A 15096-nucleotide genomic window follows, 5' to 3' on the forward strand; every position below is an offset into this window, starting at 1 on the left:
ATTTGGACTTGTGAGCTCCGTAAGTATAAGATAACGAATTTGTGCTGTTTGACACCACTAAGCTTGTGGTGACTTGTTGCAGCGGCAACAGGAAGCTCATACAAGGCATGTCTGGTTTGTGCACCGCTCCGTACACAGTGCCTCGTACAGCACCTGCTACATAGTAGATGTTCATTAAACACGTGTTAAGGAAGTCGATGGATAAATGTAGTTTAAGGGCCAGGAGACAATTCGAAGAAGAAGGAAAAAACGGCAGCCCTGGGCAGTGCGTGAACCTCAAGTTGGACTTTGTGAGCTAGAAAAACCTTCGGGGTCCTGTCTCCCACCTACATCCTTTCAGGGGTGAGTAAGCTGAAGTCAGAGGTCACAAGGCAGGGACACGACCGAGCTAGATATCGAATCCAGAACTCCAGCCTGCTCATTCGGAGCCCTATCCTGACATCCGGAGTAGGACTCAGAACGCAGCCCTGCTCGGGCATGTAGCCTGAGATGCTGGGCACAGGTCCCCTGCCGATTTCAAGGGATTTAGCTCATAAGACAACTGCCAGCTCCGGAGCACGAGGTGCCCTCAGTGACTCAGACTTAGGTGGAGACACTGGGCTGCTGCTAACCAAACAACAGAGTCTCTAAGAGTCACGTTTACCTCTCAGAGCCTCAGTTTCCTCCTCTGTAAAATGGAGCTGATAATACTCACCTCCTGGCAACTCCAAAGATCAAGGAAGGCGAAATGTGGCCATTGCCCTACAGATGGCAAATCTTAATCCACATGCCTTCGACTCGCTGCCTTCAAGCATGGACAGGCCCCAAAACGGCCCTGGCCCGAACCCGACACCCCCCTCGGCTCCCCAAACACGGAGGTACCTGGCAGATTGAAGCTCTTCTGCTGCCTCGTGCCCTGTGGGGAAGGGTGCAGGGGGGAAGGCGGCGTGGCGCTGGGAGGGAGGGGCGGTGCTGGCGAGGAGGGCGTGGAGGACGTCGTGGACGAGGGATTGCTGCTGGAGTCTGGCTGGTAAGGGACAGGGATGTGGTCCTGCAGAAAGAAAGCAGGGCAGGGGGCAGGGGACAGAGACACAGCAGTGAGAGAGAGCTGAGCGGGAAGAGACTCCACTCTGGCATCCTCAGTCCTCCCTTCCTCAGCCCCCAGATCCTTCCCAAGTCCTGCCTCCTTCGTCACCCCCACCAGGTCGCATCCAGCTGTGGAAGGAACAGTGTCTGGAGTCAAATACCCATCCACGGTCTGGACCCCAGCGTGAAGGGTTACCACGTAATGAAAGCCATGTAGGTGACAGCCACACTCCCTGGGCCTCTTTGATTTTGGAAAGCCCCACGCTGAGGTGCCCAGAGCACTCTTCCCATCCTAACACCTCTCCTCCCGAGTGTTTATTAAAGAATCAACAGCCTGACAGCTCAAGAGAGAGCATGAGAGAAGCCTTCAGCACCCTCCCTCACATCTCGGTTGGAACCAGCGCTGTCTCTCCGGCCCCTGAACCTGCTCTAAATCCAAAGATGAGGGTGGAATCCACATGTGTACCCTCAGAATGGCCCCGGTGGGGGTGAGGTCAGGAGCTGTGTAGTGGGTTAAATAGTGTCCCCCAAGAGACAATGTCCACCTAGAACCTCAGAATGAGACCCTATTTGAAGAAGGTGTTTGCAGATATAATTAAGGTCAGGCTCTTGAAATGAGACCATCCTGGATTAGGATGGGCCCTAAATCCAATGTCGAGTGTCCTTATAGGAAAAAGAAACGGACAGGCGTACACGGAGGAAAACGCTGTGTGAAGACGGATGTAGACGTCAGACTGACGTTTCTGCAAGCCGAGGAACCCCAAGGATTGCTGGAGCCACCAAAGGTCAGGAGAGAGGCATGGAAAAGATCCTCCCTGAGCCTCTGAGAGGAAACGGTCCTGCCGACACCTCGATGTCAGGCTTCCGGTCTCCAGAACTGTGAGAGAATAAATGTCTGTCGTTTTAGCTACCCAGTTTGTGGACATTTGTTACAGCAGGCCCAGGATCCAGAGCAGGATATAAGCAGGGTCTGGAGTAGCCACGTGCCAGGCACAGTGTGGACTTCAATAAATGTGTGCTAGACGAAGGAAAGAAGAAATACAGAAATGAAGGCAGGAGAGTGGGAGGAGTGGAATAAGGAGACAGGAAGGGAGGCAGGGGATCCACCTCCTCCTACTAGACTGTCTTACTTATCTTGGAATCTGAAGAACTTAGCACGGAAATGAAAAACATAAGAGGTGGCTAATAAAATGTAACATACATGAATGAATGAATGAACGAATGACAAGGAAAGGAAGATGGAGAGAGAGATGGATAGAAGAGAGGAACAGAAGGAAGAATTGCCTTTATGGAGAAAGGGATTCTCTGCTTCCTGGAGGGTACGAATCAGGTCATTCTCATCTGTGCAGCTCAGGGTGGATGTGAACACACAGAAACATCCAAAGATGCCCACTTTCCCCGGAAGAATTGCTATGACAGGAGGGGAAATTCTCTCCGCAGGTCAGATCCAGGCCTGTGTCCCAGTGGGACGAGCAGCTAGAGGCTGTGTTCCATTGGAGGGAAAGTCGAACTCCATCAGATCGTGTAGGAAAGACCTAATGACATCATCCTTCTTTCTTATTAGCACAGCCAAGATGTGGAAACAGCCTTCAGAGACCATCCGGTCCAACCCCTTCATTCTGTAGATGGGGACACTGAGACTTAAGAGATGGAGAGTGACTTGTTGGAGTCATACAGAGAGTTAGTGGTCCAGGTCCTAACCCCTAGCCTGGAAGCAGAAACACAAGGTTGTGCTAAGTAATAAGCAACTCGCATTTGAAACGGGAAATCAAACAGAAGCTTGTCTGTCAGCCAGGCTTCCCCTTCACCCAGCTGTGCACTGATTTGGACATGGCGGTGATAGTCACTGCCTCGCCCATGGGCTGTTCCTAAGGAAACTGTCCCCATCCTCCAATGCAATAGACTTTAGGGTGAATGGACAGTTCTAAACAGCCATACAAGTTTTCTGACCTCCACAGCCCACTCCCAACACAGGGCCATAAGTCAGGACATAAAGGCAGTTGGCCAGCGACCGATGCTATTGAATGAGAAGATGAGCTGGGCCAATAGGAAGAAGGGCAGAAAGCATCAGGACCAAAGGTGGGGAGAAGATGAGGTTCAGAGAGAAAAGAGAAGCCACAATAAACCGGAAAATGAATAAGCTGAGGCGATGAGGAGCAGGGACTATAGGGCGGCAGATGCAATGACACAGAGAAAAGATGAGGAAGGAGAGGATGAGGAAGCCAGCCGACAGCAGGGGACCAGAGCAGACCCACAGACAGCTGCCGAGTCGCTGTCGTAACGGAGGACCCAAGGACGATCCACGGTCTCGCTGCAGGTCCAAGGAGCTGGCCCGAGCGCGAGACCGTCCTCCATGTCCAGTTGCATGAGGCCCAGCTCCTAGGCTGCGATTCTGCTTTCGCTTATGGCCCCGGGTCTTGCCTTATAACAGACGACTCTTTTTGCTGAGTTAGTGAGGTGGGTCTCGGTTCCTTGCCGTCGACTGGAAAGAGCAAGGCAGCAGGCAGCCAGGTCCGAGCGCTCACTGCGGTCGGCAGAGCTTCAGCCGTGGGCGCCACGGCAGATGGGGTTTGCGACGCCTGGATGTGGAAGCGCGGTGTCGCAGGCGGGTCTCCCGAGGAGCCGGCAGATGCTGCCGCCGCTGCTCCATCCTCGTCAGTCCCTCCGCCCTCCTCCTCCTCATTCTCTCATCCTCCTCCATCTCCTCCATCCTCCTCCTTGACCTCCTTCCTCTCCTACGTCTTCTTCCTTCTTCTTTCTTCCCTTTCCTTCTCTTACTCTTCCTCCTTCTGCCTCTTGTTTATTCCTCCCGTTCTTCCTTTTCCTCCTCTTCCTCTCTACCTCCCTCTTCCTCTTTCTCTCCCTCTTCCATCCTCTTTCTTCTTCCCAGTTCTCTCTCTGTCCTCCTTCCTCTTCCTCATCCTCTGTCTATCATCATCAAGCTATTTCCATGCCCCGAGTCTCCAATGTTGGACTAAATTCTTTACCCATATCACTGCATCCAGTCCTCTCCACAATCTCAATAATAGCTCCTATTATACTACCCGTTTTACGGAGGGGGAAACCGAGGCAGGGAGATCTTGCTCTGATCACCCAGCAGGTGAAAGAACCAAGTTTCAAGCCCGGGCCCTCTGACTCCAAGATGCGCACTCTAACCATCATGCCGGATGAAAAAGCTGGGCTTCTGTGGGCCTGGATTGACTGAGCTAGACAAGGGAGGAGACAGCAAGGAAAAGGGACCCTTCAGACCAAATTGGCTCAGAAATCTATTGCCCTAACCACATCATTGCCTGACAGAAAGAATCTGCGTGAAGCCAGTGAGAAGAAAAAGAGGGGGAAAAATAACCCAGCCTTGTGATAGAGCCTGTCCACCTTCACGTCAAAGCCGCTTCCTAAGCAGAGGTCCATTTGTTTCTCTTATCAAATTCTCCTGCTGGCAGACAAGCAGAACAGTGTCACAGTCTGACCCGCGTTTCTGTCCCATCTGACACCAAGAGGTTCATTGTGCCTATAAAGCCAGAGAAAGGTTTTTGAGATGGCTCTGAGCTCCTTGTCCCAAGATGCCACAAAGGACAGGATGGGTTAGAAGCATGCACAGTTACTTCTTAGGAGCCTCCCCATTTAAGCCCCCTCATTCTTTCCAGAGGTGGGGATCCCCTCTCCTAGAGACTTATATATTTTTTGCAAATAACAAAGGAAAAATGGAGCTTGACATTTTGATTGGAAGCCCCAAGATTTAAGCTAATGATAACAGCCAGAAATCCCTGGATACGTACCATGTGCCAAGGAACTACACGAAGAGCTTTCAATGTGAATGATTTCATTTCACCCCACAATAGGTCTCTGAGGGTGGCGCTTTTATTATCCCCCACGGACATTCTTAAACGTGGCCACAAATTCCTTGGACTCTTCCCATCAACAGGATGAGATCTAAGTCACCTGCCCTTGCATCTGTGTAGGCTGTGACTGCTTCCATCGGTACAATATGTCAGAACTGACGCTGCCAGGGCTTGGCTAGTGGCAAGCCAAGGCAATGCATGGGCTTATACTGCTAGGTGATAAAAGTCCATGTAGCGCCCACCTTGTTTGCTAAAACAGTCGCTCTTTGGGCCCTGAGCTGCCATGTAAAAAGCCAGATGACGCTGAAGCAGCCATGCTGTGAGGAAGTCCAAGCCCCGAGGCGAGTCCACATGGACGCACTCCTATCAAGTACCTGCTGAGCTCAGTGTTCAACCCGTCCCAGCTCAGGCACCAGACCTGTGGGTAAAGGAGCCTCTAGATCGGGGGGTTGGCAAACGTTTTTCTTGAAATGTCCCGACGGTAAATATATTTGGGTTTTGTGAGCCATGTGGTCCCTGCTGGAACTACTTAGCTCTGCCACTGTAGCTCGAAAACACCCATAGACAACATGGGGGTGGCTTGTTCCAATACAATTCTACTTCCCAAAACGGGTGGTAAACCAGATTTAGCCTGGAAGCCATAGTTTTCCAATGCCTGTTCCAGATGATTCCAGCCCCTGGCTATGTGAATTTTCCCAGTTGAGTCCCAGACATCATGGAGCAGAGAGAAAACATCCCCCCATACCCCTCCCTCATCCCGGAGGACACACGGACTCCACGAGCATAATTAAAGGGCTGTCATTGTACACGAATAAGTTGGAGGCGGTTTCTTCGAGCAGGAGATACCTGGAACACACCCATTTTACACAGAGGAAAACTGAGGCTCAGAGACATTAAGTTACTTGCTCAGAGTCTCAGCTGATAAATGCAGGAGGTCAAGGCTGGGTGTAGGTCTGACTTCAGAGGCCAAGCTCTCAACTGCTAAGATGATGCCACGAGGAGCCAGATGGTGAATGACTGAGATCTGGTAGTAAAAATGGTGGGTGACAGCAGGAGAGAAAAAGAACATATGGGCTTTGGCGGGGAGGCACGGCAAGGGAGGTCAGAGATGGAGGGAGGGACCAGATTATGCATGGCCTGGCAGGCTGCAGCAATAGTTTGTTTTCTAAATGTACCAGAAAGTCACTGGATGGTTTTTAAGCAGAGGGTGACACCATTCAAATTATATTCATTAAGAATCACTCTGGCTGCTGTATGGAGAATAGATCGGGGGTAGGGAGGCATGCCCTCCCCAGCCTTAAGCAGAGAAGTGAGACTATGCCTTGCCAGTGAGAAGTCAGACAGCCATCATGATGCCCATCCAGGTCCCGAACACGGGCTGGTGACCTGCCATGCACTTGAGTTGATCCATACTTTATCTACCTTCGACGCCATGCAGAAGACACTGAGGGCCTTGAGAAGCCACCTGTTGGCATGCACAGGTTTTGCTTTCCACCATGGGGCTGGAAACAGACCTAGAATCGCTTTCATCTAGTCTGAACAAATAAAGGATGTGGAAACCACACTGGAAATTTCCAGGCCACACTGGAAAGAAAGATGCACAGAGGGGCCCCACTGCTGACCACCTCCTGAGGACCAGCTGGACGTCACGCGAACTGGCTACACGGCTCAGGGCCCCCACACGAATCCATCCACCCAGTCTCCGGCAGGAGCTCAGAAATAGATCCTGGCCCCTCGGTGGTTTGATTCAACAGATGTGTCAGAAAGCCCAGGGCCATCTGCAAAGCAAATCCTGGCAGATGGAGAAACATCTCAAAGAGCAGAGTCTGGGGTCTGGACCACCAAGGAACCCCTCTCAGGCTCTCCTGCTGTGCCCTCCTCAACACGCTCATTCATTCTCATTTCCATGGGTCTGCTCCCTAGATTAGACAGATTCCTGGCACACTCACTCTCCACGGATGGCTGGATGCCCCCCAACCCTGACTCAACACCAACCGCACAGAATTCGGAGAGCCCAGGGGCCTCGGAGGTGAAGGCAGGGCGCCCAGATCACTCCATCGGGTCCTTTTCCAGAACCTTCCTCCCGCGGCAGCAGCCCTGGCTCGCCCCGACCCAGCAGAACCCCAGCCTCACCTTGTTGATTTTGTTGGTTTTGGGGAGCGTCTGACTGATGTGCAGGTCCGAATACCGGGGTGGCTTTCGCAGAGGGTTGTTGATGTCACATGGGACCGACTCTGTCCGGACTAACCTTGCTGGATCCGTAGGGGTAAAAACAGCGATTTGGGAGTTTAAGTATCACTTTGGCTTTATAGTATTATGTCAGGAGAGGGCAGAGCTCACACCCACCTCGAAGGCCCACCCAAGACCGGAAGGAAATTCACTGAAAACAATAGTTGTTGTGTCACAGTAGAGACATGGAGTGTTTTCTATGTGTATGGGGTTTTTTTTTTTTTTCATATTGTCAATCTAAGACTTGACAATGACAAATTATAGTAATAAAACTGAAGCTCTCACATTGGTGCTCCCCTCGGAATTAACCTCCTTTGATACACAAGAGGTTCCCGAGTTTTCAGGGCCTGTAATCAGTGGACAAGCTATGGCCACCTATCCCTGTCCCCATCGGCTCACCTTTCGTTACTTGTGGGATTCCTCAGGCTTGAGCAGCCTGTCGCACGTCAAAACACATTTGTCCTAATCAAGGCCACCTTGGGTCCCTGAAGGGAAGGCTTGGCTCTCCCAGCCTTCTCTACTGCATCATCCAAAAGCCACACAAAATTCTGGGCACGTGGCTGATGCTACATAAATGCTTCCTGATCCAAACCACATCATCCAAGGCCCTCTTCCTGCGACCCTTCTGTTATTCTACTACTTACAGGGACCACTGTGGGGGTGGCGGGGGGGCGGGGACGGGATGAGCCGCTCACATTCAAATTTGATGCCTGGTGGTGTTATTCATGAGCTGTTTTGTATTGTGGGGGTGGGGGCAGGGGTGTTGGTAGAAAAGTTAAACCTTTGGACTGACCCAGGGATTTCATTTCTCAGCTTAGCCTGAGCCTGCCATCACCATGGAAACCGACCATATTTCCAACTTTCTACTAACAAGTAGGGGGGACGCTCAGCGAGAAGCTGGCGGACTTCTGGGAAGTTCCATGTGCTTTGAAGGTATGAAAGGGGCACGGCTGTGAAGGGGGGTGGAAGGGAGCCCTTCCCCAGACGTCAGCCCCTGACAGCGGGTCTCTCCAGCAGGCGGCTGTGGTCCCATGTGGGAAGTGGGCTCCGGGGGAACCAACAAGGGCGTGGGAGCCGGCAGGAGGCGATTTCCCCAGTGAAGCTGACCCGCGGACGGTGAGAATTCAGGCTTTAAACAGCCTCGTTGAGTGTGTACAGTTGTTCAAGGAACAGATGGCTCTTAATTGAGGACGTGGAGTGGGACAGGGCACCGGAAGAGACCTGAAGACTTTCCCTTCACTCGCACTTTCCCCTCGTCGTCGTGGAGATCAGCAAAGCTGAGATCGTCGGAAACCAAGAGCGCACCCCGGAGCTTCCCCCAACCATCTGCCTCCTTCTTTAGGTTCCCTCTGGGTTCCTTCTGAAACAGGGCCGACTCCCCTGAGTGTGCACTGACCGAGGTCAGGGCGCTGGGAGGGGCACAGTGGGAGGACCAGGTGGGACTCAGTCTCTGATGAGCAAGTCGCTATGCCCCCAAGTGGAAGCCTTAGCTCCACCCAGCCTGTAGATGGAGGGTGGGAAGGAGCTGGCCAGCTTTTTAAACTTTTAATAAGTAGCTAACATTTTAAAATAAGCATCTGGCACATAAAAACCATTGGGGCTTGTCTTCGAAACCTGAGAGGTGCTGCAGTGCGGGTTCGCGTAGTTGCTGGCATGGCCCCTCTCTCTAGACGCCACTGGGATGCTCTTTCCACTTTTCACGCCCATCGGGCCAGCTTCTCTCATTTTGGGTACTTGCCTGGCCCTGGAAGGCATCTGAGTTTGCAACTCCTACTCTAGAGCTGCAATTGTGACTTTTGGAGTGCATAAATCACCTGCAGATCCCATTAAAAATGCAGCTGCTGACGCAAAAGGTCAGGAATGGGGCCAGAAAGCGTGCATTTCTAACAAGCCCCCTCCCCTCCGCCCCCTGGTGATTCCGGTTGCTGGTCCTTGGACCAACATTTCGAATAGCAAGGGTCTGGACCAGCAATGCCCAGGAGAACTTTCCGTGATGCTGAAAGTGTTCATTATATGCACAATGCAAATATGGTAGCCGCATGTGGCTAATGAGCCCTTAAAATGTAACTGGTATGACTGAGGAATTCAATTTTTATTTTTATTTCAGTTTAATTAATCTAAACTTAAATACATATGGCTAATAGCTACTGTAATGAACAGCACAGGCCTAGAGAGTTCCCCAGTGGATGACCTGCAGTGAGGACGATGGAGTCTGGGGATAGCTGCCCCACAGGACAAGAATCGGGGCAACTATTTTGAAGGGTGAACTGTAAGGCCTCCCAAGGAGGTGCCTCCTATGGAGTCTCTGGCCTTTCTTTCTAGTCTTTCCTTCCATCTAATTGGTCTTGCTTTTTAACAGGAGACAGCTGGTAGTGGCAGTCCCATAGGTAGCTGCTACCCCTCTGCCTGGACAGTTTGGCCTAGACACTCCGAGAGCGCCAGGGGACAGAACACAGATGGCCCAAACCAACAGGTCCAAGCCAGACCCTTCCCCATGCCCACTTCTGCAGGGTCAGTTGACTGAGTCTAAAGAGCACATAATGAAAACACACTCAGCACTCTTTTTAAGTGGGAAGGAAAAGCAATGAAATTGAGGGAAAGAGAGAAGGATAGACATTGAGATTAGAGACGAGAATGACAGAAAAAGACTTAGGGAGGAAGAAATGAATCTGGGGCTAAAGTATCACAAATAGGCAAGAAATAGGAAGAGCAGGGATGGGGGCTGGATTAAGGAGACGGATGTCAGGAAGAAGGGTATCAGAGGGAAAAAAATGAGATAGGCAGGCATCAGGGCATCAGGAGGTATGCAGAATCTGCCCAGACAGGACTCCTTGCTCAGATGGCCTGCAGGAGCCCCCACTCCACTCCTACCCCTAGGGCGGCAAGGTTTAAATACTTACCTCCTCTGTGAATGATCAGGAGATGACAGGGCGGGGCTTCTTTGGTGCATTTGTTGTGGCACTTTAACCTGAGAGAGAAAAAGAGAAAGATGGATGGATGGATGGATGGATGGGTGGGTGGATGGATGGATGGGTGGGTGAATGGATGGATGGGTGGATGGATGGATGGATGGATGGCGGCAGAGGGGAAGGGAGATGGATCGATGGATAGATGGACAGATGTCTGGACGGCTGGATGGGTTGGTGGATGAGTGAGTGAATATGCGTGGATGGATGGGTGAGTGAATGTGTGGGTGGGTGGATGGGTGGGTGGATAGATGGGTGGGTGGATGGATGGAATGTCCCAGTGGTTCGGAAGGCTCTGAGTACTGTGGATACCAAGATGTGAGATAAGATGGGGCAGCTACTAAAAAGGCATATCCCAGGCACCCAGGAAATTAACTCTGGATAGAGTTTGCTGCCATCTCACCCTTACTTACAGGTCAGTCCTGGGTGTCCCAAGAATGGGTAGCAACTGTTTCACTAACAGCGCCCACTTCATGCTTTGAAAGACATTTTCCCCCATCAGTCTGTATTTATCATCATCACCATACAATCCTAATGATCACCTACCATTTACCTGAAGACTCATTTGCCAGCCATTGCACTAAGTATGTTACATATACTATGCCACTGGATCTTATAACAACCTTACAAAATGGGTATTACTATCATTCCCATTTTACAGATGGAAAAACTAAAATTAACTGACTTGTCTTGGCAGACACCCCGGGTTAGTGCTGCCAAAGCTGGCCGCTCATTCTTCATAAAGGCTCTCGCTATAGGAGACAGCCAACCAAGACTTCCGATTAAGATGAGACTAGTAATAGGTATTAAGTTCCAAAGGTAATAAGTTTAAGAGTTTAGAGTCAAAATATCTTCCTTCGAGACATGTCTAAGATGATACCTTACCCTTCCCCATACCATTGCGTAACTGGAAAAAGATAATAAAAATTCCAAGTTATTATGCCCAGTTTTGACTTTCTTTTAGAATTTTATGTCCATAGGATGGATACACTCCATGGCAGATGATATCAGAGCTTCACCCGTATTCTTTTGGATCCCCTTACCATTTTTGTGTGCACCCAGCCTACCTTCCAAAGGCCAACACCTTTGCCCATAAGGTTGCTCTCAGGCTGCATAAAGGTTTAATATTAACACACACACTCTATACAGAGAAGTGGAAACCTGAGATTTGCCTTCGACCCTCTTCCTCTCTATGAGTTTGATAGTTCTGTTTGACAGAATGGTTCGAACGCCCATAGACTTGACATTGATTCTCCCCATTAGTTTAGCACGGAAGGTCTCAAGGTGGAGTCCTTAGACCAGCAGCATCAGCACCATCTGGAAACTTTTTAGAAATGCAACTTCTGGGCCCTGGATCTGACGAATCAGAGACTCTGGGGCTGTGAGGCAGCAACGTGTTTTAACAAGTCCTCTGGGTGAGTCCGACGCACTCAAGTGTGAGAACCACTGGTCTAGTTGATGGTTTTGGAACGTCTGTGCATGTTTTCCCAATTTTTCTTGTGTTCAGTCTTTTACGGACCTAAAGGGCTCTGAATTCCTCTCTGATATAGAGTCAGACCTGGGGCCACCGGGAGTGCAGAGGAGTACACGGAGAGACAGGGGCAGCACAAAAAATGCCGCATCACGTCGTGAGAACGTGAGTCCATCTCCATTTCTCCTTCACTCCGATTTAAGATGTAAAGACTCTAACGTGTCTTTACATCTCTCTACCACGTGCTAACTCCAGTCCCAGATTTGGACGGACAACAGTATGCACAGAGAATTTAATACATTTATTTTTTCCATTTGAATGTCTAATTTCTCTGGTCGCCTTATATTCATGGCAAGTGAGGCTGATTTTTCACTCATGATAATAAGACATGTTTTCATCTTTCGATAACATTACTTAAGTTAAAAAGGCCGTAAATAGTAAATAAATACATGCAGGGCTGCTATGTAAATATGACAAAACCATGATAGAGTGGTAAGCAAATGGCTGAGTGAGACTGGAAAAAGCTGGCTTAGACGATCTGGAATCTTCAGAAAGTGGGGGCAGCTCTTGGCACCCAAAAGTCTCGATGGTTGAAAAAAAAAAATCGCCTCTTGGCCCCTTGGCTAAGATAGTAAGGTGGCTGGAAAACATTAGGAGGTGGTACTGGTCATGAATGCCATTAAGACTGTGACTCAAAGAAACAAGAGCTCACACTTCTGCAATGCTTATGATGGACCAGGCAATGCTCTCGAGGCTTTACACAATTTACTCAACCCTCGTAGCAACGCTAAAAAGTAGGAACTGTTATTATCCCCGTTTTATAGAAGCTGAGGCTCAACACACTTGGAAAACTTGCCCGAGGTCAAATAGCCAGTAGGAGACAGGGACCCCCAGACCCGCTCTAACCACCGGGCAGATGCCTCTTCTTTTTTCACATCTCGGGGTTAATAAAGGGGACGTTTCTGGGGTCTATAAACAGCTGAGTCCTTCTTTGAGACAAGCCTATGATGTCACCTTGCTCTTCGCACTACGGTTGCCCGACTTTGCAAGTAAAATAAAAATCGCACGTTACTGCAAACTGACTTTGTCTCTTTTTTTTCCTCTAAGGCCCCCAGACCCTCAGACCTGTAGCAAAGGTCCCAGCTCCAAGGGAGATGATGACCCGTGTTACATCGAAACCCTGATGCGAAGCTCTGGAGAATTCAAAGCTAGCCTTTCACTTTTCAACAAACACTTAACTGGGTCCTGGAACAGGCACTGAACAAGGCAGATGAAGCCACTGTGGGATAATAAAAGGGTAAACAAACATCGGCTAATTGCAGGGGTGCTGAGATCACATACACAGAGAAAAATAATACAGGGAAAATGGGATGGGAGTGGGGTCAGCACTTCCAACGGGCGCCAAGGCTGGGGCGAAGACTAAGTCTGGGGGATTCAGGGGTCGGAAGTCAAGGGTCGATAAGGCTGAAGGGAAGAGAACAAGACAGGAGGAAGGAGAGGCGGGCAGGGTTCCCGGTGGTCGATTCCACAGCACCAGAAGCCACTAGAGGCTTTGGACAGTGACACAGTCAGATGGATGTTTGGGAAGCCCTGAGTTGGGGACAGCCGAACCAAGAAGCTTCTGCATGCTGTCCTGTTTGAAATAGCTCGACTCCACCCTGGAAGCTTACAGAAAGAATTTGTTCCTTTCAGCCACCCCCCACCTACGAGTCTTCTCGAACAAGCCCGCCGCAAGGGTGACGTGCAGATGTGAAGAAGCCCATCTGTGATCGCGGTAGCACCGCGAGCTGGGGCCAGCCATTCAGCGTAACCTTTGGTCCACATCTGAATCAGGACAAGACAGGCAGGCAAGCCCCTTGTTGCTTTCTCTTGCAGTAACGGAAAAGCCCTCCTTCACCTCTGGCTGAGGGGTGGGAGATGGAGCTTCACAGGGCAGTGCTAGGACTGGAAGCACAACCACGGCTCATGCAGAAAGCCCAAGAGAACCATCTCTGATGCCCAGACACTTCGCCTTTGTGCGGACGTTCCGATGTCAAGAACTAACACACACACATCTGGGACCTGCGTATCGAGTCAGCAGGATTGGCTTAGGGCTGAAATCGACCAGACAACAGAGGGAAAGGGGTACAAGGACTGGGGCCGGATTTTTCCACAAGGCAGACACTCTATGACCCACTTACAAAAAATCATTTTTCCAGTGGGAAATATGCACGATTCCACCCAAATTAGACTTTTCCTTCTCATTGCCCAAGGAAGAAAGAGCTACTAGCATACAATTTATCGGCAGACCACCTGCTTCAGAATCAGATCCCCAAGGCTCACCCTCCGAGGTTCTGATTCAGTAAGTGAACACGAATTTCTAGCAAGCGTATTACAGAGTTTGAGAACCATAAGAGGGACACATTCTGCTTCCCAGATACGTCTGGGAACCTAAACCTTGCAGGATACAGCATCCCCCCCCCCGCAACAAAAAATGGGGGAAATGAAGTCAGGATAGTACACACGACAAATCTGGGGTCAAGTCCTGACACCACTACTTCCTGGCTGTGACAATTTGGATAAGTCGCTGCCCTGCTCTGAGCAGGGACAGTCATAGCATCTGCCTCACAGGGCTCAGTGAGGACCAATGATAAGACACAAGTAAGATGCCTAGGACAAAAACCTGAAGGAGCAGGTACCAGCCTTTTCAGTATGGTAGTTATCATTATTATTGCTAGTTTGGCAAGCCTCTGCTGGCTGGAATGCCTGGAGCCTCGAAACAACCATGTTGGGAGTTGAGTGATGAATATCCTAGTCTCCTCTCTCTTGGGTGGGACAAGTCAGAGGTGTTTCAACGTGGGATTGGCCGCCAGCTGCCTACTGCCATGACTGCTCTTCGAGGCACCTGTGCTGGCGGCCTTTCCCAGTCTCTCTCCTCCACCGCTGGTGTGGCCTGGGATTGTCTCGCCAATAAACCAACCGTTTGCCCTTGAATCCTTGTCTCAAGGTCTATAAAAACAGAGGAGCCCACCGAGATTATTGCGAGAGGCTCAGAACACTAACGTGGTCTGTCCTAAAGCTTTCACCCCACGACCAAACCCTCTACTCGCCATCCCTTGTGTGTGGCATTAGCCCGCAGTCCTTAATAAATTTGGTTCTCCAGGTGCTTGGTTTCAGAAGAGGAGAAAAGAGAGCTGGGGAGGGCACAGCTGATGACCTTGGACAAATCTCAGCCCCAGACATGCAGCCCAGAGGAGCACCATGACTTAGGACAGAGGCTCTGAGCAACCCCCAGGCACAAAGAAACACCGTCCCTGGTTCCAGAAGTAGAAAAGCTTGAGCTTTGGAATCAGGCCGACCTGAGCTTGAATTACAAAGAGTTCTATCTACCCTCCTCAGACCAAGGGGATATCCGTCTGCCTTGCTGAGGTCTAGCTACAAACTAACTGTCTCTTGCTGAGCTCTAACTGTCAAACTGCAATGAGGATCAAATGAGAAAATGCCCAAGCAATGCCCAAGTAGGCAGCCAAGGGTCAAGGTTGCTGCC

At 50.4% G+C, this 15096-nt stretch overlaps 1 protein-coding gene across 1 annotated transcript in view; it reads right to left on the reverse strand.

Moving 5' to 3' along the window:
- Window positions 1-15096, reverse strand: part of KSR2 (kinase suppressor of ras 2) — a 366625-nt gene that overhangs the window by 62863 nt on the left and 288666 nt on the right. Inside the window, 3 exon segments of the mRNA XM_011356069.2 lie at window positions 862-1030; window positions 7038-7164; window positions 10036-10101. Of these exon segments, the coding sequence (XP_011354371.1) occupies window positions 862-1030; window positions 7038-7164; window positions 10036-10101 (362 nt within the window).

The sequence above is a fragment of the Pteropus vampyrus genome, unplaced genomic scaffold (assembly GCF_000151845.1).
Source record: "Pteropus vampyrus isolate Shadow unplaced genomic scaffold, Pvam_2.0 Scaffold23, whole genome shotgun sequence".
In the NCBI taxonomy this organism is placed as follows: domain Eukaryota; kingdom Metazoa; phylum Chordata; class Mammalia; order Chiroptera; family Pteropodidae; genus Pteropus; species Pteropus vampyrus.